This window comes from Brugia malayi, assembly GCF_000002995.4.
Source record: "Brugia malayi strain FR3 genome assembly, contig: Bm_v4_ChrX_scaffold_001, whole genome shotgun sequence".
NCBI classification, from domain to species: domain Eukaryota; kingdom Metazoa; phylum Nematoda; class Chromadorea; order Rhabditida; family Onchocercidae; genus Brugia; species Brugia malayi.
The window spans coordinates 5,427,917-5,453,768 of NW_025062479.1; the positions used below are offsets into that span (position 1 = coordinate 5,427,917).

The following is a 25,852-nucleotide window of genomic DNA, read 5'->3' on the forward strand; positions in this document are numbered from 1 at the left end:
AAAATGCACTGTAACAATAAATCAAACAAAATCCTAAAGATGTTTTAATCGAGATTCCATAATTCAAAATTCATTTACTACCAAGCTTTGTGAGTGTCCTACTCAACAAAAAGACCATCCCATAATCAAGAAATTTCAACAGAGTTATAAACAATTTTACTATTAGCATAATCAAAAATACAATAACCGAATAGCACAACTACTGTAAAGTGAAAAATTAAAGCACCTCACAGTAACAACATCTGCATCGTCGTAGAGGTAACAGACAAGAACATTCAAGCGTCGAAAACCTAATAAGTGAATAAATTAAACTGAATTACACGACAAGTGACATCTGCAGCAATAGCAACCTTCCACTTTACCGCACATATGACCTACACGACATGAAAGAAAGACAACAACGGCATCAACACTTGAACAACCTTTTTAAAAAATATTAATGGCAAAGATCTAATCAATTTATATTACTGTTACCCTAACAGACGTGTGTTATCAGTCTGCAACAAAGAAGTAGGCTTTTCTTAACTGCAGAATAAATGAACCAAATGCCGTAAAATGAATCACATTAGCTTACGTCCGCAAATGCTACCACAACACAAAATTTTAAAAGAGATCTATAATCCGAAGTATTCAATCAAATCGGACGAAACAACAACAGTATCACAAATAGTAAAGAAATAACGCATTTTATTAATCAACCTATTTTTGTTGAAGAGTATTTTTTCACTGGAAGAGGTCGTAAACGCTATAAAAAGCCGCTATAAAGTGTTATTTCAGTCATTCCACATATAAAAAAGATTTTGACAACTGATTAACTGCACCCAAATATGTAGCACAGAGAGAGTCACAGAGTAAGGGAAAAAATGGTATGAAATGAGTGAATATTTGAATTACCTCATATCAACACAAAATTACTACTAAACGATGACTGATAAAAACAAAAATGACAGGACATTCAGATTGACAGCAAATAAATATATGTCCTCACTTCCTCATTTACTTCGCAAGAAACGGAGCAAACAATGTACGTAGCATAAAACAGATCTAGTGAAACAGATAATCTCAACATTAAAGTAGAAACAGGACAATTTCGCAAGCTAACACATTTTCGTAACTTAATGAAGCAGTACAATTAAATTATGAAACCACGGCAAAATTCTGCCCCGTTTACTTTAGTTCCGCGCAAGATACGAGTGATAAACACTTTGCCTCGCAAAAATCGTAACAGCACAACGTACTTTTCATGTTTTTCCTCACAGCGAACATGCTCTAATTGACAGCACGGAGATACATAAATCGATCAATAACAACATGAGTAGGGAAGGGGAGATGGGACAAATAAGTAAGTGTGATGCTGAAAAGAAAGTGAACTGGAAATGTTGATTGTGCACTAAATGATAGGTGAAGCTGTGATGCGGAATTATTCCGGTAGAAACAAACCGGATCTGCATCCCAAGTGCGTATGAAACGTAAAGTATCTAGAACAAGTGAAATGAACCAAATTAGCAATAACCACAGCCACAGAAATGAAAAGAAAGGAATGAGGGACTAGCAAAGGGAATACCCAGGATGCTTGCTGATTAGAGGGTAAACAATACTGGACGACATGCATCCTAAACTGACAATGCATACCTATGAAATAGAGAAAGAGCAAGAATGCGGAGGTGACAGAACCACCCAACACGATGACGGTGATTGCAGTAGTTCTAACTACTGCTCTCCTATTGCAGCTGCAGCGTGTACCAAACATGTATTCACTGCCAGTAACTGAAAGGAACGCTCGGTTCCTCTTGCAGCAGCCGCTCTTTGCTTACAAGATCACTCAACTTAGATTCTTGCGCTGCAAGCCAACCTCTTCTTAATTCCTTCTTGTCTGCAGCAAAAGTGTTTCTGCAAAACGGATGCTGCTGCTAATAACAAAGTCGCTCCATTGTGGCAACCAAATTTAGCCGCACATACTTGCCACAAACTCTTATACATACGTACATATGTACATGCATGCAGACACAATATGGGCATAATTTTTATATGTCAAATACATCAAGCACACAAATTGCATGAATTTTGCATATGTGTGTGTGTATGTGTGTATGTGGGTGTGTGCACATGTGTGTGAATGCAGTTGTTCTAGATCGGGTAACGATAAATGTAAACATCAGTGACGTACTTTCAAGAGTGCTTTCAATCCAAAGCCAATTACGACTTTTAGCGCAATGCTAACAAAACAGGTACATATTTGTAAACTATCCAACGCTCCGATGAAGTCACTCCATTCCTAATTGAATTTTCACGGTGGTAGTAATCGTCCTTGCAAATAAGGAATTGGGTAGAAACTGAAGACATTGTGCCGATACAAGCTGAATTTGTTTCTCATCACTATTATTGCTGCCACTTGTAGCTGCTAAAAAGTAGAGCGTAAATCGTTGATGGGCACTTTCCAGTTTTTTGTTCAGCCCTTATTTACCACCTAATAGATGAAGCTCAAAATTCTGTACCAGTTCTTAAAAAGCATCACTCTCACATTTGAAATTTGCTGATGCCTGGTCAAGGAAATTTATACGAAACAACTGTAATAACCATTTACCACTTAATGAAGACAATACCATTAGCGCATGAAGTATAGATCTCCTTGTGACCATACCAGTTCACTTCAAACATTCTAGGTATTTCTTGAAATTACATAATGTTTGATGTCTCACCAATATCAGTTTCGCAGACATACAACTAATAACAGAATAAGATTGGAAGAGACAAATACGGCATTCTGCTAAGTTAAACAGTGTAATGGAGGAAAATCTTATCTAACCGATGCATCCATCCCAAGCAATGCATATTTTGACTTTTGTTTCCTGTTCCGTCCCTCATTCACTCCTTCAAAACATTCACATCATCACATATCATTTACCTTCCTTAGTTTCACTTATTTTGTTCTCTCATTTACACGGACGATAACGCATTTCCGAATGATACACAATCTTCATTGTCTACCCACATCTTTTAGTAGGTTTATTCTTGGGGTCATTGGCAAGTATTATTTTGGAATTCAGTTCCATTCATGAAATCATGAAAAAGGTTGTACTTCTGAGTTTACGCAATCATTTGCCTCAAATACCAAACTATACGTTGCTGACACGATTGCTATGATAAACTCATGATTATGTTAAACCAATGAATGTATCTTGGTCACCTGTTTTTTTTTTTGAGCCTGATTCGCAGTAAACTTTGACATTTTTTGCTATTAATTCCAAATATTTGATGCATATTCCACTTTTCAGACCAATAAATTCATTACGCTTATAGGAAAAGTATAACCTTATCATGTAAATGGTGACGTGGTTTCCACCGTAATTTAACGAAAAATGTTGAAAGTCATTTCTATGATAATTTCTTAGGAGATGGAAATATCCAATAACTTTTAATTGTTTCTACATATTAAGGATTTACTTGGTTTTGACTTCTGACGTAACAAAACCAGGATTTTGTGCTTTTCCTAGCTTGAAGCAAACTTCTTTTTTTGTTTAAATTTTCCTTAAAGATCAGTGTCAGCGTTCATTATCGCAAAAATTGGTAGTATATTTCTGTGCGCTTCCTTAACAAAGCAAGATTGATGTGAGTGAAGCGAATCTACGTCAAAAATTAGGGCTGATTGAAGATCACATGCGGAGGGGAAACTTTATCGTCTTGGAATTATGGGATGTTGTCATGTGTCTTTGTTGATATGACTGGTTTAAATATTATTGCTTTACAGCGGTACAAGAAAATCAATTAATTATTGAAATTCAAACATTTGGTCGAAAACCAAAAAAATAGGCACATCCAGAAAACCAAAATTAGGCACATTCTTGGGACTTGCAGAAGACGTTTTATTTCAAAGTCAGAAGTATATCTAGTGCAGAAGTAGTCCATTCATATAATAACCCCAATATATCATGTTGAACGTTGCATACACCACTGAAAATTCCTTAAATCACATTTCGATTCATCGAATTTGCTTTTATTATATGACAGATGATTAGAATTAAATAAAAATTTAGAAATTCGAAAAATGTCTATTTATTTAATGTGAGGATTGTGCTGTTCTCTTGACACGTTTCATATTCTCATCTGTTATGAGAAGCAAACTCGTCCAGAAATAAGAATGGGAAGTTTCTAATTTATAACGATTTTTTAAATTTCGGTAAAAAAACTGATCGAAGTTTTTCTGAAACTAGCGAAGAAGACGTAAAGATCACAATTAAAATAAACTACCATATACGATTCTATAGCATAACCAACTTACGAGGAAAGCTTGTTCTGGAATATAGGTCTAGTTTTTCACTATCCAGAATGGATAATTTCCTCTGAAAATAGAGATCTAAAAGATATTTATTGGTTAAGATCCTGATTTGAGTCGTCTTTAAAAATTACTTTAATTCAAGATGTAGCATGATGCATGTTCCAGAAACCTGAAGTTATATTCATTTAAAGAGTTCAAGTCATAAGTAATTTAATTACAGAGTTCATGCGTACAGCATAATACTTTGCTATTAACATCATGAAAGAATCTCAGAAGACCGCTTCTAATCTCTCAAGACAGTCTCACATTTCTGTGTTCCATACTACTACCATAAATGGAAGGGTTGTTGCTCTGGATTTTGCTAATATAAAAAGCAGGAAAGTAACATTTTTCTGCATATGATTCGGTTTGGTATCTGCTCGACCTTCGTGCCGATTCATAAAACCAACCATCGCAAGTTCGATCAGCGATGCAAAAATGAAAGTCATCCCACTGCAACTACGGTTCGTATTCTTTTTTTTCAAAATAAAGAAAAAATGATGGAAATTTCAAAAACCAATTTTCGACTTTTGGTGAGGACACATCAGATTTCTATGCAATTCAGTGTACATAGTTGTTATCTTTGTTAATAGTTTTCAATAGTTTTGATTTCAGTCGTCAAATTATCAAATTAACGACAAATAATGTTTTCCTCTTTGTTGCTGATATCACATTTATTTCTAATATGAATGTGAAATATATTCCTTAATTATTTTATATGAATTTTCGACATAAATGACGTAAAAAAGTGTCGGAAAAACTTACTGTATGTTTCCCTGTTTTACTGAAGGAAGTTTTGAGTGATATTTGAAATTTTGGTGCTAGTGAAAGGAAGGAAAATTGAATCTGATAAGGTTTAGATCTTTTTTAATAGCTTCATTAGACAAATATCCACAAACATGAAGTTGTCATCTTTTTGTACCGTTAGAAGTTGAAAGGAATGAAAATCTCAAAAAAGATATGAAGTTCTGTTTTTAATGAACTTCTTTACCACTATACTCAGTGGCAAGGATTAGATAATCTAATCATATTTGTAGGGTGGTTGCTTATCTGAGTAAGTAATGAGACAAAATAGTTAGTGTTCAGACTTAATTAGACTATAAAAAATGTCCAAAAATAAGTGTTAAATATTCAGAATGTGTGTATTTATTTCTTTAAGGACGAATGCAATCATTTCAGGTGATGACACAGTTTTAAAAAATGATAAAAGCAATGAGATAAGTTGGAAAATAAGGTTGGCTGATTGCTGATGCATAAATTCCAAATAAATTGAAGTGAAGGACAAAAAATAAGACTAAATCTTCTAGTTTGCTGGTAATGAAAGAGGTTGCTAACTTTTTGAGAATTAAATTTTTGCAAATATTTTGCAGAAGTTAATATATATATATAAATAATTTAAAGGCTTACCTTAAAACCCATATATCAATTGCCTGCAATAAAATTTATTACTCAATTTTATGTACTATTATAGGAACTTGAAAGAATTTCAAAAGTTTTAGAGTTTAAGTTAGAAATTGTGAAAAGAAGAATCAATACTCCGTGTTGTATTGTGGAAATTTAAGGAAAAACATCATTTTTTCTTTTCCAGGAAAATCCAGAATTATCAATAAATGTGAAGTTTAAAAATAATTTGGGAATTTACCTTAATGTATGATACTCGTGGCAGATTCCTTATAATGTTTCCAAACTGGAATGTCATTGCAAGTAGAGAATTGACACCAATCATAGTGCGAGCTGGCATTGCTCGCGGACTCATATAAAAAGGTATCCATGAGATAAATATCGTTAAATACGTTGGGATGTATCCTGAACGATATAAATTATTCTGATTAATAATTTTCTTTTTTTTTTGCAAAAAACTCAATAATAATTTAAGAACAAACTTACCTTGTAAAATATACCATCCATACCTTCTTTTGAAAGTAAATGAAACAGTAAGTTCATCCCATAAGCCCGCTGCATACTCCTACAAATTACATTGTAATTGACAATAAATTTAAATTTGAAGCTGATACAGCATATTTTTAGTCTCTAATAATTAAGAAGCGATTATATAAAAAAGATTACAGCTTCAATGACAGAAGTTGTGTAGTTGACCAAAGTAAAATCTGGTAATTCGATATCCTTAAACATCAGTACAGAATGAGGTTCATTCCATTTCATTCGTACTTCCTGAATGTTGTAATTATAGGATTCAAATGTTAGCATACACGATATAGAATCCATTGGAAAGTTGCGCAAATCCATATGACACGGACCCGTGCTCTTAATACGCCAACATGACCATATTGAGCCTGAAATACCAAATTACAGAAAGAAAAAGGAAAGTGTCGCTTACAAGACTTAGATCCAATAACTGATATGATCATTTATCATTAAAAATATTAAATGTTCAAATGTCATTTTTGCTAACTAAAAAAAGACGAAATAAACATTTCTCTTCACTTTTATCATCGTTTGCATCTTTAAAGACAGAAGTTCCAAAACTTTACCATTTGGAAAAACCATAAGAAAAACATTCCGGAATGGTGAGCTATGGATAAGTGCCTTTTTGGAATTGATAAAGCAAGTGTTAGGAATCCAAATACTTTCGTGGATGCTGTGATCAAAACTTAAATTGCCGTTGCATGGGGAAAGCACCTCGTAGTTAAGTGCTGGATCTTCCCAAAATTCATTCACATACAAATCTATAAAGATTTTATTATAATATTATAAGTTGATTCAATAAATTTGAGATCAAATATGTATCCGTCTTTCCAGAAAATATCTTCAAACCTTAGTAGTCGTTCGGTTCATTCGTAATTTGGTGTTAGCAGGAAAAAGAAGAAAGTGAACTAAACTTAAAGATAACTTTGCAAAAGAAAATTAGAAAAAATCAATTTAAAACTGGAGAAAAATTTAAATTGCTTACTGCGTGCCTTTTTGTTCCCACCCCATTTTCTATTTTTTTTCTCTTCTATTTTTTCAAAATTTTTACTATTTTTACTTTGACACAGATTCACATGGAAACACATGAAAAAATTAATTCTGATATTTTGTAAAACTCTATCAACAAATGCCAATCAGCTACTTTTGCTCAGATATCCAAATTATCTACTTATTAATTAGTAATTTGGAGAACGGAACTTTTTAGACGATGCATAATACCATATATTCGTTTTAATATTTTATTCAAGCAAATTTTATTTCTTAAGTTAATAGTACTAGAAAGATCTGTATGCAAACAAAATTTGTTCCGCTTTCTTTCATACTTTTATGAGGATTGGTTTTTCAAAAAATTTTTTATTGAAGTATATGAAATTTATGCTTGGAAAAGCTCAAAACAATGACAGACGAATCAAAGAACAAATAATAGATCACTTAATTAAAATGTAGACAATCGAATTTGAAATGAAATAATAGTTGTAACATAATTAAAATAAATATATTCCTCATTGTATATGAAGCACATTTCTAACGCTTAATAATTTCTGAATTTCAGCAGAAATTTCATTGAAATGAAAAAAAAAAGATTTTAGCGTGAAAATCAGTAAAACCAAACTAAGCTTCGGAAGTTAAGATCTTGGAAGTAACAATACAGCCAATTTGATGACAAGTTTCAGATTTATAAAAGATATTCATTCAAGTCATAATGCATAAATAGAGTGCTAGCACAGTAATCTAGAACCGGAATTATATGTTATTCTTAAACTTGAAAATTAGATTAAAAATTTAAAGCAGCAAACTTCATGATTCACAACTTGTACAAAATAAATGAAATTACCTTGGTTAAGATCAGAGTCATAGAATGTGTTACCACAATGGATCATGTACAGCACGGGTACATCGACGAAGATTTTTTCAAAAGAAAAAAATCAAAAAAGAATTTTAAAAAAAATCCTAAGAAATTATCGTCAAACTAACCGTTAGACTGATCTTCAAGAGACCTCCTAAATAACTTCAATACCGTATAATTTTAGTTTATGAAATATTTTGAAGGTTTTAATCTAAGCGTACCAATTTCAAAATCCTGAGTTAACTCAGAAACATAAGTTACTTCTTGAATCCACATTTCGATTCGTACAATAACTGGTCTAGACGGTAACTTATGACGATTGTGGCGAAGTGCAGCCTCAGTTAAAAGATGATCCATAACATCAGTATCATTAGAGCAGTGTTCTGGACGGAAGGCTACTACCGCAGCTGCACATAACTGCAGCATTAGCACTTTTTGCAGACAGAAAATCTGAGTGGAGCAGTATAGAATCGTTCTTTGTGGCATGGCTACCTAAATGCGGACAATCTTGCTTGTTAGAGTTGTTATTGTTGGAGTTTTCGTGACTACTGAGGATGTCAAAGTAATTCTTCTTTATTTAATCTTCGTTGCTCACTGCTTCAAGCTCAACCCTCTTTTCTAGTCTTCTAAAGGCATCAAAGCAGAAGCCAAGGAAAGAGAAGACATAAGCTATTGCTTGTTATAATCAATAATTTCAAAAGCTAATATCTAAAGCTTCTTAAAAGCAAACTTTATGAAGGACAACATGCTTATTCCTCGGTTCGATTATACATTGAAGTATTTCCAGTAAAGCCTGATTTTTGAGAAATGAGCAGTATAAATTTTGTTTCAAATAACATGGATTTAGCTTTTTGACCAATTCCAGCTTTCTTTATATATATATATATTTAGTGTTCAATAGCATGGTCAAATCTCTAAGAAACTATTTTTAATCAATTCTATTCTACCAGAAAAAATTCGAGTCATAATTTTTATGAATTTATCACATTTGTTCAACATTTGCTGTTTTTTAGTGCCGTAAAATTACTTTTGTGCAAATCATTGGCATTTTTCTTAATTGGTTCTTTGTGTGGGTTCACGATCCTCCCCCTACATTTTTGCATTTTATTCGTTCACTATATATATATTTGTTTATTTACTTATCTATCTGATAATTTATCTATTTACTACTTTTATTTGAATGTAATTGGTCATGAATCATCATGTCATGTGTGATATACAGTACACAATGAAAAGATATGGTTACTAATTGAACTACTGCAAAGAGAGAGCCAGTAATTGCTGTTGGCAATTTTCAAAAGTTCATCAACCTTATCATCCCCTGAATTTTGAGTCGGAATATTATATCTAAAACTCTGTTCTCTAGTAAATTCTCAAGCGAAAAATGTGTTCAGCAATAATTGTTCAAGAACAAAATGTGCTATACTACAAGTTTTCATGTTCAAATCTAAAGAAATTTAAAGCAGTAAACCATTTTAACTTTGTCTTTCAATAAATCAATTTCGGTATTCCAACCCAATTTTTCCGAGAAACAAAGGGAAACGGTATTTAATTTTTTCTTTTTTTAAAAAAATAAAAGTAGGAAAATGAAACAGTGGAAGATAAGAAAAAAGTTCTTGAATATATTAGAACTGAACCGAAGCAACTGAAACCATAAAACTATTGCACCTAAAATTTCATGTAAAAAAAAGCATTTTTGAATGAAGCAAGTTTCACTATTAATTGCCATTTTAGTGCTTATTCCGCTAAGGTTCATTGTGCTAGAAAATAGACTCTGAACAAATATAGTGTTGAAAATCTTCCAATAGGTTTTAAATAGTTTAGGGGCTAGAATTAAAACTTTGAATCCTGTAAATCTGGTTGCTGAACTGTTCTTTTGCATGGCGTTTTTTATGTTTGCTAGGTGACAGTGTCTCACCCGACCTGCTGCCACAATTTCACTGCCTGAAAAATTTTCAAAAACTCTCAAAGTATTTATTTATATATCTTTTGTCATCTCCTTCTTGTCAAGTTTTTCCCGAAAAGCTCAAATTTTGAAAGCCCTAAGTGAACATGGCATAGATAAATGTCAAGATACGGAAAACATACTATTCCTATTTACGAATGTTTGACTTATTGAGCAGTCGTTGTGTTTCGATTGCCAAATCATGTGTTGCATTTATAGATTATTGAAAATAAGTTACGAGTAGTTAGTTATAACGGCTATCCCGAAAGTCTCGGAAAATGTTGATGACGGCGATAATGATTTCTGATCGGGTGGGATAGACGGGCAGGTGGATGGTCGTCGCTGAAAAGGTCGAGGAAAAGGACGTGGGAGGAGAGGCGGGGCGCTCATTTCAGTTGGTCGTTGTAGAAACTTAGAGAATGGGTTGCGTCGATTGAGCGACCCAAAGAATATGCTGCTTCGTGGTGTAGCAATTTTGCACTTGACCCTTACCATCAAGGCTGCCACCAGTTCATGTCCACATCTGTGCTCATGTTCTCAGGATACAGTCATTTGTACCGGACAAGGTCTTCTCAGGATACCATCTAGAATACCACCTGATACTGTACGATTGTATGTTTCTTTTCCTATTTATTTTCTGCTGCGGATTACCACAGTTCCACGAATATAATAGGAAACCTTAGTGTAAATAAAATTCATGATAAATAAAATTCACGATTAAAAAATAGTTACAGAGACCTTCAAGAGAACAAAATATCGGAGATACGAAAGAATGACCTTAAAGCTCTACGTCGACTCAAAATTTTGTTGGTTGCATTTAATATACTTTCATTCATCTGTTTAAGTGTCTTCCCATTCCTTACTGTTTTTTTTTTTTTTTTTTCACTGGCCAGAAGTTTCAATGTATTAGATTTTTGAATTAATCTTTAATTATTGGTTTTAAATTATGCAGCAAAAGGGACATTTTCTTCTCGGTTATTTAAAGAGATTGTAATGTAAACTGGCGCTACTTTATTTAGCCACTTGCTAATGAATTTCCATATTTAATAAGTATTAGGCTTACAGACAATTGATGGATAATCAGATTCACATGATCGAAAGTGGCGCCTTCGATAATTTAATAGCACTAGAGAGGCTGTAAGTTTTCGTCCAGTCAGTTCATTTATTCAGTGATCAGTTTTGAAAAATGTAAAATTTTGTCAATGCTAGTTTTAAACATTCATTGCTGTAACAAGTTGAAGTTTTAAAAATTAATTAAAATAAATAATCGCTGGAAGCCCAGAACTTAGCAGTTAAGCCGTGAACTTACTTTATTTTTGTGATAGAATCAGTTTAGAATCTCATGGATAGCAATTTTACAGGCGATTAAATAGAAATCGTTTGCGGACATTGCCAGACAAAATCTTCATCAATAATGTCAATTTACATCGTCTGTTAGTCATTTCAAGAGTTATGAAACCTTTTTATGTTTTCGTAGAATAACTGGATTTTTTTGAAATTGTTTTTTTTTTTTTTGTTTAATTTTTCTGAATCCAGAACCTAAATCGTTTACCAAAAGGGACCAGAATTTGTTGATTTAGAGTATAAGGCTTGCTTTTGTTAATTTCAAAATATCTCAACATTGCTTATTAGTCAGTCCTTTAATAGTCATAGAGATTCAAAAACAATAATGTTAAAATTACTGTGAAAAACTTGTAATTATAGTTAAAGTTCTTATTGAGTTCACAAAGTAATTCATTAATTCCTGTTAAGTCCTTCGTTCTTATAAATGTTTTTGTAGCCAACTCTGTTTAGCTGATCCAATATAATTTTATTTTTACTATGTCTGAATATTTAATGATCCAACACAGCTGTTTATTTATGTTACAAGAGAAGATGAAGCTCAAAAAGCCATCAGTGAGAAAAGCAATATATTGAAATATTTTAAAACTTTTTGAAAAAAAAAAAAAAAGGTTCCTTAAAAGCTCTATTTTTCAATATCGCATTATGTTGCAATATTTAACGTCCATAAAATCGTTTTCTTTTAGCTACTATGTGCTTTTCAGGGACAATCCATTTCCTATCAGCATTTTCTCAATTTTTCTCTTTTCAAAAAAAAAAAAATGCTGACGTTGTGAAACATAACAATATTTCCAAATTCATTTTAAACAAAATTTCTGGAATTATCATGTAAAGCAACTGTTGTTGGTTCCGCATTGTGACAAAGCAGATCTACCGATTGCATTTTTCAATTTTTCACATTTGAACCAGGTGTTTGAAGATAAGAAATAAAGGAAAAAACTCATACATACTTGTTTATTTGTTATTCATACTAAATGAAGTTATCTAGTAACATAACTGCTAGAAGAAAGAAAATGTGGATGAAGAGAATTTTGTGATTGAAATAAGCGATGAGCAATTGGTGCATATTTTCAGGGTCAGACATTATCTCTCTGGTTTATGTTCTTCCCTGTTTTCCCGTTTGCTGTAAATGTTACTGCGTTTGTTTGTACCATCCACATCGTGATCAACTCAATGATATTTCTAATTAGCTGTTACTATCAACTGAAACAAGCTTTTCAAAATTTATTACTGCTTAAGTAATTAAGTCACTTAAAGATATTCTGTCCTTATAAACCAGAATATACTAGTATTTCAACGGTTATAAATTAAACTTATTTGACCATAACTAGAAGAACTTCATTTTTCCTAAGTCTGACCAAATTCAGAATTACTCAACAATCTTTATCCGTCTCCAATAAACTTTAGGGTAAGAATGCCACAGTCTTTATTATGTGAACTTTGTTCGTTCTCATTCATTAGCCCAGCAAAATTTTTAATGACTTAAGAATCTGTTTTGACATATAAGTTCTAATTTTAATTGTCATATAGGATTATACAACACTGATTAAGTGATCGGAATGTAAAAAATGAAAAACAAATTAGAAAAATTTATGATTTACTTTAAGCCACCGCGTTTATTTCAGTTTAAAATTATTTCCAGTTTTACGTTTGTTTACTTTTTCAGTTTCCAAGAGTAGCAATAAGTGCGGTTGAAATTATATGCTGCTTTTACTCTCTTCAACCATTTCTAGAGAAACTGTTTCCATCTCTTCATTGTCCACAAAAAAATTCACCTTCAATGTGCTTATTTGCCGCCACTGTTAATTGACAAACAAAAACAGAAATAAATGAATGCATAAATTTCTCTATATCACTTGAATAACAATGTAGGAAATTTTTCGGAAATGTTTTACCTCATCCCTTCATTTCCATCTTTGTATTGTAAAAAGATCCTAATTTTAAATTTTCACTCAGAATTATTTTGATGTATGTAGAGGAAACAAGGTTAATTTGTACGAGCTAAAGCAGTAAATGTTAATTCTTCTTTATATGAGTTTTGACGGTTTAGAGTTAATACGATCCTATTTTTGGCCACACTTACTTTAGTTATGCACCGAAAGTTTGGGATCTATCTTGGTTTTGCCTAGTAAAAGTGCAAATAACTTGAATTTGTCGCGGGGCTTAGAAAATATGATTGAAAACTGAAGAGTTAAGTAACGGAAATATTCGAAAAGGAACGATTCTGTATAAAGTACTACTGGGATTGAAACTCATTAGTGCATTGAAATAGAAAACTAAAAAGTGCATTTTTTTTTCGCCAGATTGGTAAGAAGGTAATATTATTTTATTAGGTTTTCAATATTAGTTTTAGTTTTCAATATATATAATATATTAGTTTAGTAGGTCTTCATTATTCGACCATTCTTTTGCTTTTCTGTTGAATATTCTTTCGTTTCTTTGTCTATTAATTAAAAATTTTGACGGTCTCAATTTTGTTCCTAATTTCAATTCTATATAAAGCGAATTTTTTTCAGTTTTCATGGAAATTATTGAAATTTCGAAGGTTTATTGCTGGAGGAATATATCGCTAACAGCGATAGGGATAGTTAGGTGATGAGTGCTTCATTAACGCAAGGGGAACAAGATGCCTATGAATTTATAAACAAGCATACTGTGAACAACTGTTGCAAAATGAAATTGGCTTCTGAAACTAAAAAACAATATGACACTTTTGAGATGGATATTTCTTTCTCCAGCTAATTAATTTCCCCGTGTTACTTAATCAGATGCAAGAAATGAAAAATATATTCGGAATTTGACAGAATTCTCTACAAATACTGTAATAAAAATAATAAAGAAAATCATTAGACAGACTTTCCACATAATAATACCTGAGGTTTCTGAATTAAAGTTTTCTACAAAAGAAATCTTGAGGGGGGGAATAAAGGAGAAGTTTTAGTGTTTTAACGGCCAGTCGAAAAACCTCGAAGAATCAAGAATAAACTGCGAACCGCTCATTTCTTTTAAGATTCTCCCCAAATACATCAGCTGATTACTAAGATTTTAATTTTTCAATCTGTTACGACAAAATCTTACCGAAGCAAGACTATATTGTGGACAAGTTACGTAATATACGTAATAAGTGCTATGGTAGATCAACACAGTTTTCTACAAAAGATCAAAGTCTTTTGCGCTTATCTTTTTAATGACCTTTTTTTATTTCTCAGTAATTGGGGCATTACTATGTACTTTTTACTCAAAGATTGTTGATCAAGCTTACATGTAGGACGTACAGCATAGAAAAATGTTCATAGTGCAGGAATTCCTGCTTTATATATATTTGTTTTTCGAAGCCTTTCAGGTAAAAAGATATCATTTTTGAAAAACGCCAGGAGCGAGTTTCCCGCTCTCAGCTTTTTCGTTTCCTTCTTTAGTTTCTGTACTTTCTTTATTATTAAACATATGTGCACCACTTGTTTCTACAGTTATCAAGCAGTACTTCAAATTTTATGGGCAAAACTTGGTATATTTGGAAAAATAATGGACCTTGAATTATAATGCAGTGAAAGAGTTGTGTTTGTTCGCTCATTTCCTTGCTGTTGTTAATTGCTGTATACATACCAAAATCTCTTTTTTGCAGCTTGCTTTTCAGGTGCGCAAACAAAGCAGTGCTTACAAAACCTTAGGGAAATGTAAAACCAAGAAGCGGTTAATTAGGAAATATCAACCAAAAGGGAAAACAATATGTCATGCTTATATATTGCTAATATTTATCGATTTAGAGATCTGTCTTTTGCGCTTATCTTTGCTACTTTTTTCTATGATGTTAAGTGATTTGTGATATATAATCATAAAAGTACAGGCCAGCCGTGCAAAGCTGTAATATAAAGGTTACAATCAAAGAATGAACGCAATATTGATTTCCTTCTTTAGTCTCTTATTGTCTTGTTAATGTAAAAATATACACCGGAAAGAATCAATGCAAGTGGAACTCATCTCCAGTGAAGCATCAGGGATAAGATGGGATGATATGCAATTCACTTTTTAACCTTTTTCTTCACCAAAAAAAATGTTACATTCGAGATAAGTGTTGATAAGTCAACTTAAAATCCGAAGTTAGACTTAAGTGAATCTGTTTGAGACTCTAAAATCTTTCTGTGTCCCTTATTATGCCTTAAAATAATGTCTTGCAAGTCTAAGACAGTCACTACACATCTGCATTTGTTGAAAATTTCAAAGGAAAAGCAGAAGGAAGTTGTTATCTTTAATGGCAAATTCTAACAAAATAGAATTTTTTCCAGTATCATAAGAGATAAATCAGTTTAAAAAAAAAAAAAAAAAAAAACAAATCTATTTTAGTATCTTTGAAAGTGATATTCAGAAATGAAAGATTTAGATGGCAGAGGCAAAAAGTTGACAGAAGTATAGAAGAAGCTTGATGCTAAACTTATGAATATAAATTAGTATGACAAGGATTTTATTTGCAGAGATCTAAGTGGAAATTTGTTAACTGTGTTGACTGATGCGCAATTACAAGGACCGAAATCGGTGCGCAATTTGCAATTTGATCGAAATTTTCTAACATGGTAACTTGGAATTATTTCTTTTGCCTCTCAGGGCTTTAAGTTTACATCGAAAGCATTAGACAACAATTTTCTCGTATGTTTGGTTTTTTCATTAACTATCTTACCTGTTTATTTAGTTATCTATACATTTTTACCTTCCTTCGCAGTCATCCCCTGCGACACTGTGACACCTGCGAAAGTTGATGGCTCGTCGAACAAACTTCAGCATTTTGCTTGATAGCGCAGGATTTCTAATTTATTAAACGATTTTAAATTAGCTGCAGCTTACTTTGCATTCCGGATGATAAGAATGACAACTTATGTTAGCTTCTTTAGCAGCTAACTCTTATTTTTAGTTATCGGGAGAGAGCAGTTTGGAGATTTTGCTGTTTGCATTCAATGTTTTGTAAAGTTTGAAAAGCTAGAATTAGGTGGAGGAAAAGATACACTTGACTTCGTGCCAAATCACGAGAAAAATATCAAAAATGTTTGCTCATTCAGTTTCATATGTTTTAAACGGTTATGTAGACATAGTTGTAAGTGGAAAGAACTGCGTCACTGTTATCTGTTATTTCTTTTAATGTCCAAAATATTTCACTGATTATTGGTTCTAGTTTAATAAATTCTATCATTTATGAAAAATAGTTTTCAAAAGTTGACATCCGCTTAAGTTCGGGATTTTTTTTTTTTTGGAATAATTTCACATTAATGTCAATATTATTCAAATTTACTGTTTATAGCTTAGACAGCCATGTGATAGCAACATGGACAGAAATGGAAATTTTAACACTAAGTGGCAACAATTTGAGTACAATGGGACAGCTTGGACCAATGCCCAATCTCCGCATCTTGTAAGCGAAAACTGGAAATATGACCTTGAAAAAAAATGAGAATCCGATCAGTTATTAGCCACCTATCACTTTTAAACTTTTTTTGACACTGCAGTCAAAGAGCGGTTCCAGATAATTTCATGTCCTTTCTTTTAAACTGATCAGCATCACTTATTGGAGGAAGAAGAAAAAAACCGTCTAAAATTCTAGCTTAATGCGATATAGTTTTGTCACCGATAACAAAACAATATTAACACTTCAAGATGTGAAGCAAAATATTCAGGAGATTGGCGGAAAACCCATGGCTTTGTGACTGCCGTTTGCGATGGATGAAAAAAATCATTTCTAATTCACATTTACTAGCTCGAAACACACTATGCCATCGTCCAGCACATTTGAATTCTCGCATGCTGGAAAATATCAATGAAACGGTATTTTTAACAATTTTAAAGTTTTTTTGGAAGTTCTAGGAAAGTGAAGAAGTTTAGGAAGTTGAAAAAAGGGTATGGGTGAAACGTGAATTATTTTAGAAAGAAAAACCAATAGTAAGATATAGGCTCGGTTTTCAATCAGCAGTGTCTACTCTGTCGGCTGATGAAAAGCTCATGTAGTAATACTCAAATTTCAAAAATTAAATTGTAAGCTCAGTTATAATTTGAATAGTTTTTACAAATTCAATAAGACCTGAAGAATATTATCGCTTTATTAAATTTCAGTTGATGAAATGCTCTGGGATTGAAAAACGTGCAGCCACTTCATGTCGTGATGCTTCAGTTTGTCCCTCAGTTTGCACCTGCACCGAAACAACGATCGACTGTCGAGATCGTGGTCTAACACATATCCCTGCCAATCTGCCTTCAACAACCACTGAACTGTGAGTTTACATTGTTTCAGTTTATCATAGTTTTTGTGAGTTTCTTGTAGTCTTTTTTATAGACTAGCGAGACTCTAAAGTTCTTTTTCTGAAGTTATGGAAATAGCATTTATCACCACTTTTCTATGACCCATTCTGCGATTAGGAACATTTAATATTTCAGAATTAGTGTGCCAAAATTTTTTAGTAAATTCAATTTTTAATGAATTTATAAAAGTTTTCACTTTTTCAGAAGGCTTGAACAAAATCAAATAACCTATGTACCTCCTCGAGCATTTCATAACCTTCATCAACTCAAACGACTGTAAGTTGAAAATAATGCAAAACGTAATATAAATTTTTTCATGTAAATAAAAAGTAGTGGATAAAGTTTTTCCTAGAGATTTCGTCTTTGTAGTGGAAATTATTGTCAAATTAGATCATTAAATAAATAAAATTGTTGAGTTAGTAAAGACTTTTATATTTAGTGATCTCAGTAAAAATAATATCGGGAACATCGGTCCGCGAGCATTTGATGGATTGAAGTCATTAAACTCACTGTGAGTTTTTTTCGAATCAATTATTGAATTAATATGAATCCATGAAAAAAAAATGTACAAGTTAAGTGTGGACTTAACCGATCTAACAAATATTCGTTCCTCAAATTGCACTCGAAGTTGCAGAGCATTAAGAAGTCTAATGAAAATTGTAACTTCATAAAGAATAAACAGCACCACTTGATGCTTGCACATTGCAAAAATATACTAATGAATTTTCAACGCTAGAATCAAGATTTCCTCTTTAATAATTCTAAAGAAATTTTCGTAACCAACGCTATCCAGTTTCATTTGTTTTTTGAAACGACAATAAAAGAAAATTAAAAAAAATACTTGTCTAAATTCAATTGGATTGTTCTGATTCAATTTTGAAATTCAATTTGGATCGCTATTTTTAGAAAATTTAATACATTTTTTATTTTTGCAGTGTCTTGTATGGAAATAATATAAGCAATTTACCGTCGGAAGCGTTCCATGGGCTTTCTAACCTTCAGTTATTGCTTTTGAATGCCAACAAGCTTCAATGTCTTCGAAGGGATACTTTTTCAAACCTAACGAACTTAAATTTGCTATCATTATATGACAATCAAATTCATTCCATTGCTAATGGAACCTTTGATGGATTGATTAACTTAACGACACTTCATTTAGCCCGTAATCCAATTATTTGTGATTGCAATCTTGTTAGTTCCTTCATCATCCCTGTAAATTTCAATGTGAAATTCATATTAAAAATGAGAACTGAATTTTACCTTTATTAAGTTCTTTTAATCGCCAATTTTGCACATTATAGTTTAGATTTATTTTAGAATTTTGTACATTATCAGGAATGGCTTGCTCATTTATTAGCTAAGAAAGCTATAGAGACTAGTAGTGCACGTTGTGATTCACCAAAACGAGTAGCTCACCGACGTATATCCACATTACATCATTCGAAGTTTCGATGCAAAGGTAATTTAAGGCCAATAAATTTTTTAAAAAATCTCAGTAAATAAATATGCTTTCATAATATTCCTCAATGATTTTTTTTTTTTTTTTTTTCAGTAATTTGAATAAATTTTGAAGGGTCTGAAGCGTATATAACAGCTAACGCAGGTCGCTGCATTATTGACCATCCATGTCCGGTTGGCTGCCTATGTTTAAATACGTTTGTTGATTGCAGGTATTGTATATTCTTTAAAGTGTTTTCTATTCTTAACCATCAAATGTTATACTTTATATTGAAATGACACTGTCCTGTGAAAAAAAAAAAGAGTTTTTATGTACAAAGCAGAATTTTTCATATTGTACCTTAATATATTAACTGTTGCAGTAATCAAGGTTGGACTGATTTTCCACGCAAAATACCTCGCTATACCACCGAATTACGTATGTCAAACAATAAGATAGTTGCCATTCGTCTTTCAACCAATCTTCACTTCGAAAATCTAACCACATTGTGTGTATTCATCTTCGTTATCTTTTTAAATTGTATTTTATTCTTTCGAAGCTATTGTTAAACACTGTTCATCTCATATAACAAAAGAATAAAAAAAAAAGTGAGTTTCAGGCTACTGGATGGTAACGAAATCGAATTCATCGACAGTGATTCGTTATCTGCATTGGGTAAAATACAAGAGCTGTAAGCTTTTCTCAACCAATTCATTTACTTTGACGAACCTACAATCCTCATTTTTTCAGCTCTAGCAGTTCTGCCTAATACACCTGTCGTCAAGACTATACATGATCTAGATACATTGCAACATGTTGAAATGTTTCTATCCTGTCACAATTAATAATATTCCTGCGACCTACTTTTGCTTGTTTGTTGAAACTGATAAATACTGACTTTTTTCAGCGATTTAAGCCGTAACAAATTGCAACATTTTTCACCTAGAGTATTTGGAAGTGGAAATTTGCAAATTACTAAACTGTAAGTTTTGCAAGTTATCAGATCGGTTCTGTTATCCATCACATCTATCACCATTCATCCTTCTCAACTTTTCGTGATGTACGATTACATCCTGGGTAGTGCTAACAATTTTCCCTTCTTTGCTTAAAATATTTTCTAGAGCTTCAAAGAAAATGGTATCATTTTTTTTCCCAAAACAAGCTAGTAATTTTAAATATCAAAATACTTCTTTTAAATCCATCCTTTGATTAAAATGCCCATTAGTGCAAACTACTCAAGAGTTTTGATAGTTTTTGCTTATGTAGATATCCGACATCCTTCGACAGTAATCATGTGAAAGGCGATTCTTTCCAGTATTATTAGTATTATTTGATGTCTTTTTGTTACGTTATCAACTTAAAAATATGTTATCTTCTTTGACGATTTAGGATACCACATTCTCCACTTCTATTTGCTTCTGGACACTGTGAAAATTAATTTGGCTGAATATATCTCGTCGGTATTCCTACTCGTTTTAAATAACTTATTTTTGTTGCAGCGTCTCTTCAAGATTTTTAAGTCTTCGCTTGTTTGAAAATACTTTTTCTAGTTTGATAATTTATGGATATTAAACTGAATACTAACTATCTGTTTCAGAAATTTAAGTCACAATCAGATCAAATGCTTCTCAGTTGATTCGCTCGCGCAGCTAGCAACATTAAAATCTGTGTATACTTTCAAATTTTTTTTTTTCTATTCAGGTTCTTTATTCGACAAATTTTGGGATTTTAACCAAGAAACATTAATAAAAATGACAAAGGTGAAGTTTAAAAGAAAAGTTTTTTAATTCCAATATCAAAAAACTCACTGCCATTCTGTAGATCGCTAGATGGGAACGACTTCATCTGTAACTGTCACATTGTTGATTTTGTTTATGATCTACGAATGAATGGGTCACACTTGCTGAATTCTGCTGTTTGTCATGAACCGCTTCAATTACGGGGTCGCACGATGGCATCTCTCACAAGGGACGAATTGTTCTGCACTGGTAATTAAAGCATGATTTTGCAAATTTGATATATTTGCCTTTTATATATTTACATCTTTTAAACATAATGTTTTAATTCCTGCGCGAACAACCGAAATTAAACTTAGCTTAATAGTGCAACAGTTGTAGCGTGAAATAAAATTATATGTATTGAAATTAAAGAAGGTCGAAAATTCTCCCGCAAATATGCCAAATTTTGAGAGGTTACGGAAGATACTTGTGCGGAAGATGATAATTACTGCCCGGCCGATTGCAAATGTCATGAAACAGTAGTACGCTGTTCGAACAAGAATCTTAAGAAATTTCCAGTTGGCATACCCGCTAAAACTACTGAGTTATTACTAGACTCAAACGATATTGTCTACATTCCTCCTGAACTGAATAAATTGAAGCATCTTGTGAAATTGTAAGTTACTGATATTTGTAATAATGCAAACCAGTATATAATGCTTCAATTACTTTTGTTATTTATTAGACTACGATGGGGTATCAGGGTCAATACACTGAGCAGTAGCTCACTTGTTTATCATAACTAGTATTTTAGTGATTCACTTATGTATATTGCCATAGAAATGTCAATGAAACACATACTTTTTTCTTTTATCCTTAAATCATAGTTTGCAGAGATCTAAGCCATAATCGGATTGTTTCAATTGAAAACGAAGCATTTGCAAATTTGACCAAACTGTCAACTTTGATACTTAGTTATAACAAACTTGAATGTCTGGGAGAAGAGGCATTCACACATTTAACAAGTTTACGTATTCTCTCATTGCACGGAAATGATATTTCAGTTTTGCCAGAGTCAGCTTTTGCTAATCTGCATAACATTACACATATGTAAGAAATTCCAGTTTTTTATTAAATCATACTCTATATCACATTCTACAGAAATATATTAAAATTCTATTCTATTTAAATAACTGAAAATCCTAGAGCTCTTGGAAGTAATTCTTTGTATTGCGATTGTCGTATTGCGTGGTTCAGTCGATGGATAAAAAGGCGTTTTATTGAAGCTGGGATTGCTCGTTGTGAACTTCCCTTGAACCTTCGAAATCAGTTACTCTTATCAGCCAATGAATTACAGTTCAAGTAACTGTATTTATATTTGTATTTCATGCAATTGGAAGAAATTCTGATCTATGCTAGAGCTTTGTCGTCCAACTTTTATAGATGCACCGAAAAGGTTCCAAGAAATGTGTTGATTAAATGTGATGCCTGTATTGATAGTCCATGCAAAAATGGCGGCACATGTCAAAGGATGAAAGGAAGGACATTTGCTTGTAAATGCGCAGCCAGATATCACGGAAAATACTGCCAAAATAAAATTGATGCATGTTATGGTGAGCCGTGTTTAAACAATGCCACCTGCAAGGTAACAATGCCTATTGATTTGTGCAGTTTTTTGTTAGTTTCCGCATGCTTGAGCGGAACTGATAGCATATTCATTGAAAAACCTTAATAGCACCGCTGGAATTTTGGAAATAATTTGAATTTTTACTTTTATTTTCTTCATTTTTTTAATCTCACTGTAGAGAAAAAGGAAAAGAGAATTCTCCTTGTTGGGCTTTTAAATGAAGATTCATGCTGTATTTTTACAATTTAAAGATACTTCAAGATGGACGTTTTAAATGTCACTGTGTAAAAGGTTTCGAAGGTGACCATTGCGAGACTAATATCGATGATTGCACATTTAATAAATGTCAGAATGGAGCAACTTGTATTGATTTAGTAAGTTTATTTTTGTATTGAAAGTGGTTCAAGTAGTGGAAACATATTATTTGAATAACTGCGAATGAATCCATAAAAGTCCATAAAAATCAGGCCTTACTGATACTTTGCAAAGGAAATATATTTCTAAAAAATTATTTGCTTTATTACATGCAATTTAGATAAATTCTTATGAATGTAAATGCCCAGTAACGCATATAGGACGTTTTTGTGAGGTGAAAATGGAATTTTGTTCGAATAAAATGAATCCATGCGAAAACAAAGGAGTATGTGTACGACAAGCTCTTTCTTACAGGTATTCTCATTGTAATCTGGAATTATTATCATTCTACTGTGTTGCAATTCAGCACTACAAAAAAAGAACATCATATAATAAGATCTTCAAATTCATATCTCTTGGGGACTAGCTTCTTGCTTTTTCAACGACCTACTCAACAAGTGAATAAACAGAATGGTATGAGGTGCGGAGAGTCATGAAATGACGTCACATTCTTGCACGATACATGAAGTCATCACTGGTAGTCACTGGAAAAAATGCTGAAAGTTGTAATTGATAATCTTTTTAGCCCACATAGTTAAAAATTGAAGAGCTTTTTCTAGATGTAATTGCCTACCTGGTTTCACTGGCACCAACTGTACGATAAACATCGATGACTGTGAGCATAATTTGTGCAAAAATGGTGCAATTTGCGTTGTTAGTTTTTTAATTTCTTGATCACATATTTTTTATTTAAATGGTATCCACATATATAATATCCCAGAAAGTCATGGCACAAGTACCAAAAAAACTGAACATGTACATACTGTTCATGCGGATTTAAGGATAGCAAAGATTTTGTATCCGTAAAATCTTTCAGGATGGTATACAGTCGTACAAATGTGAGTGTATTAGCGGATATACAGGAAGGTTTTGCGAATTATCACCAATGTCAAGTAATTATTATCCGAATACATCCCCATGTCATGCGCATTCATGTGAACATGTGAGTTTCTTCTCTCCATCTGATTAAACTTCTCTATCTTTTGAATTTGCGGTTGTAAGAATGGATGATAAGTGTAAATCATTTCAGGGTGTATGCCATGAATTAGGAAGCGATGTGTTTTGTAAATGCTCTGAAGGATATACTGGTAAGCGGTGTGAACAACTGAGAGCTGCAGGATATGTCCACGATGATTCATTCATCGCCTTGGAACCCTTTAGTGCTTCACCGGATGGGAATCTAACCTTCACTTTGATTACTACTGCTAGGTTATTGTTTTGGTAATTTTGAGCTAGCCAATCTCTATATTTTACAATATCGATTTAAAATGATTGTTTCAGCATTGGAGTCGTCATGTATTATGGCGATAATGCACACTTATCGATCGAATTATACAATGGTCGTTTGAAAATTTCATTCTGTGTGGGCAATTTCCCCGCATCTCACATGTACAGCTATGTTACTGGTACTTTTAAGGACTTTTTTTTTTTAACCGGAAAGGATTTATACTTTCTAACGATGATAATCAAACATTCTTAATATCAAAATAGTTGCGCTAGAAGGGAATGCAATCAAATTATTGAAGATAATATCTGAAACTTAATTAAAATATTGAAATATAATTTCACTATTATTACACACGCTCAGTACATGATGGACGTCCACATCGGATAGAAATTTACATCAAAGGAATAACACTAACATTGAAAATCGATAATCACGAGCCACAAACTATTGTCAACAGTGGTCCAGAAGAAGCATTCATATTAATAAGCAAGAACTTCTTATATGTTGGTGGTATCCCAACTTCTGTTGCCATTAAAGCAATCACTGCTTTTCATTTGAAGCAACCTCATAGTTTTAAAGGTAAATTTCAAGGATGAACAGAATGTTAAATGTTAAATTATGCGGGCTCCATTTTTTAACGTCTTCTCGTTTGCTACATGTCTTGTTACCTTCAGGCTAAGCAATAAAGGACTTTCCGTTGTTTATAAATATAAAAAATGGAATGAGATATAATTTCTGTGTTTTATTCTTTCTAATGGATCACTATTGTTAAAAAATGTTGACCCTAATTGTTTCAAACTCTGTAGTTTCAAAATTAGAAATGCTTTGATTTTATTTTTTTTTTATTTTTTTGCACAATAAGTCATGCAAAGCTTATTTATTTAACAAAATGATTTAAGACAATGCTAGTAAATAACATGTCATTTTTGAATATATGAAGGTTTCATCTACTGAACGAATTAAATGAATATAAAACAGAATTGTAGGATGCATTTCCGACTTTTATGTTAATGGTGTAGTAGTTGATTTCGATAAAGCGGAACAAAAGGAAAGGGTTTTAAATGGATGTTTCAAAAGTGTCGATCTCTGTAGTGGTGTTCAGTGCTACAGTGGTACATGCACTACGAATTCCTCATTATCCAATGGTTACATCTGTCATTGCCCTCCTGGTTATAGTGGTACGCATTGTCAGCGACGTACGTCATTTGAGTTATATCGTGAAATTTTATTGTATATATTTAGATTAAAATAATTTCCTACATACAAAATTCACAAATTTCAGGTGAAATTTTCTGTGCCAAAGAGAAATTTCATTATCATCACGTGGAAGGTAACTGCCGTTCGACAGAACAAATTAAAAACAGTCGATGTTATGGGTGGTGTGGCAGTGACAGTAAACAGTGTTGTACAGTTGTGAAAAGTAAGAGGCGCAGATTGAAAATGCATTGTAGAGATGGTAGTACTACTTCGCAGATTGTTCGCATTGTACGAAAATGTCAGTGTACTGCGGAAGCAGCATGTCGTGCAACATAGTTCCCTGAAAATTTGTTTAGTTGTTGCTTTGATAAAGATTTCCCGGTCTTTAATTGTTCACTATACCGTTTAATTCAAAGCAAGTCCTAATTCAGATTGTCCTTTTGATGATTGCTCACAGAATATGTGTTTCATTCTTCTTTCTCAGTCTTCCAGAAAGGACAAACTATTAAACAAATTTTATTACTGTTCCTTTTCATTTGCTATAAAATGCAATGTAATGTTTGGATCATTTTGGT

General features: G+C 32.5%; 2 protein-coding genes across 2 annotated transcripts; one reads left to right on the forward strand and one right to left on the reverse strand.

Moving 5' to 3' along the window:
• Positions 1 to 3,886: 3,886 nt before the first annotated feature.
• Bma-lgc-47 (Uncharacterized protein) lies at positions 3,887 to 8,576 on the reverse strand (the record flags this gene model as incomplete). The annotated part of the gene is made up of 9 exons (XM_001899251.2): positions 3,887 to 3,951; positions 4,280 to 4,340; positions 4,663 to 4,768; positions 5,723 to 5,745; positions 5,958 to 6,121; positions 6,203 to 6,281; positions 6,383 to 6,609; positions 6,808 to 7,002; positions 8,312 to 8,576. 9 exons carry the CDS (start codon positions 8,574 to 8,576, stop codon positions 3,887 to 3,889), a joined length of 1,185 nt encoding a protein of 394 aa, XP_001899286.2.
• A 1,910-nt stretch (positions 8,577 to 10,486) lies between these two features.
• On the forward strand, positions 10,487 to 25,613 carry Bma-slt-1 (Uncharacterized protein; the record flags this gene model as incomplete). Its single annotated transcript, XM_043073714.1, has 31 exons — positions 10,487 to 10,647; positions 10,770 to 10,841; positions 11,101 to 11,172; positions 11,397 to 11,468; positions 15,846 to 15,944; positions 16,664 to 16,774; positions 17,037 to 17,184; positions 17,470 to 17,627; positions 17,860 to 17,931; positions 18,095 to 18,166; positions 18,591 to 18,846; positions 18,973 to 19,114; positions 19,229 to 19,325; positions 19,476 to 19,601; positions 19,713 to 19,784; positions 20,001 to 20,075; positions 20,691 to 20,762; positions 20,915 to 21,081; positions 21,283 to 21,487; positions 21,706 to 21,921; positions 22,018 to 22,173; positions 22,255 to 22,456; positions 22,690 to 22,812; positions 22,974 to 23,107; positions 23,413 to 23,506; positions 23,670 to 23,795; positions 23,883 to 24,061; positions 24,134 to 24,258; positions 24,441 to 24,659; positions 25,067 to 25,276; positions 25,363 to 25,613. The coding sequence occupies 31 exons, from the start codon at positions 10,487 to 10,489 to the stop codon at positions 25,611 to 25,613; spliced, it is 4,284 nt and encodes a 1,427-aa protein (XP_042929648.1).
• Between the last annotated feature and the right edge of the window lie 239 nt (positions 25,614 to 25,852).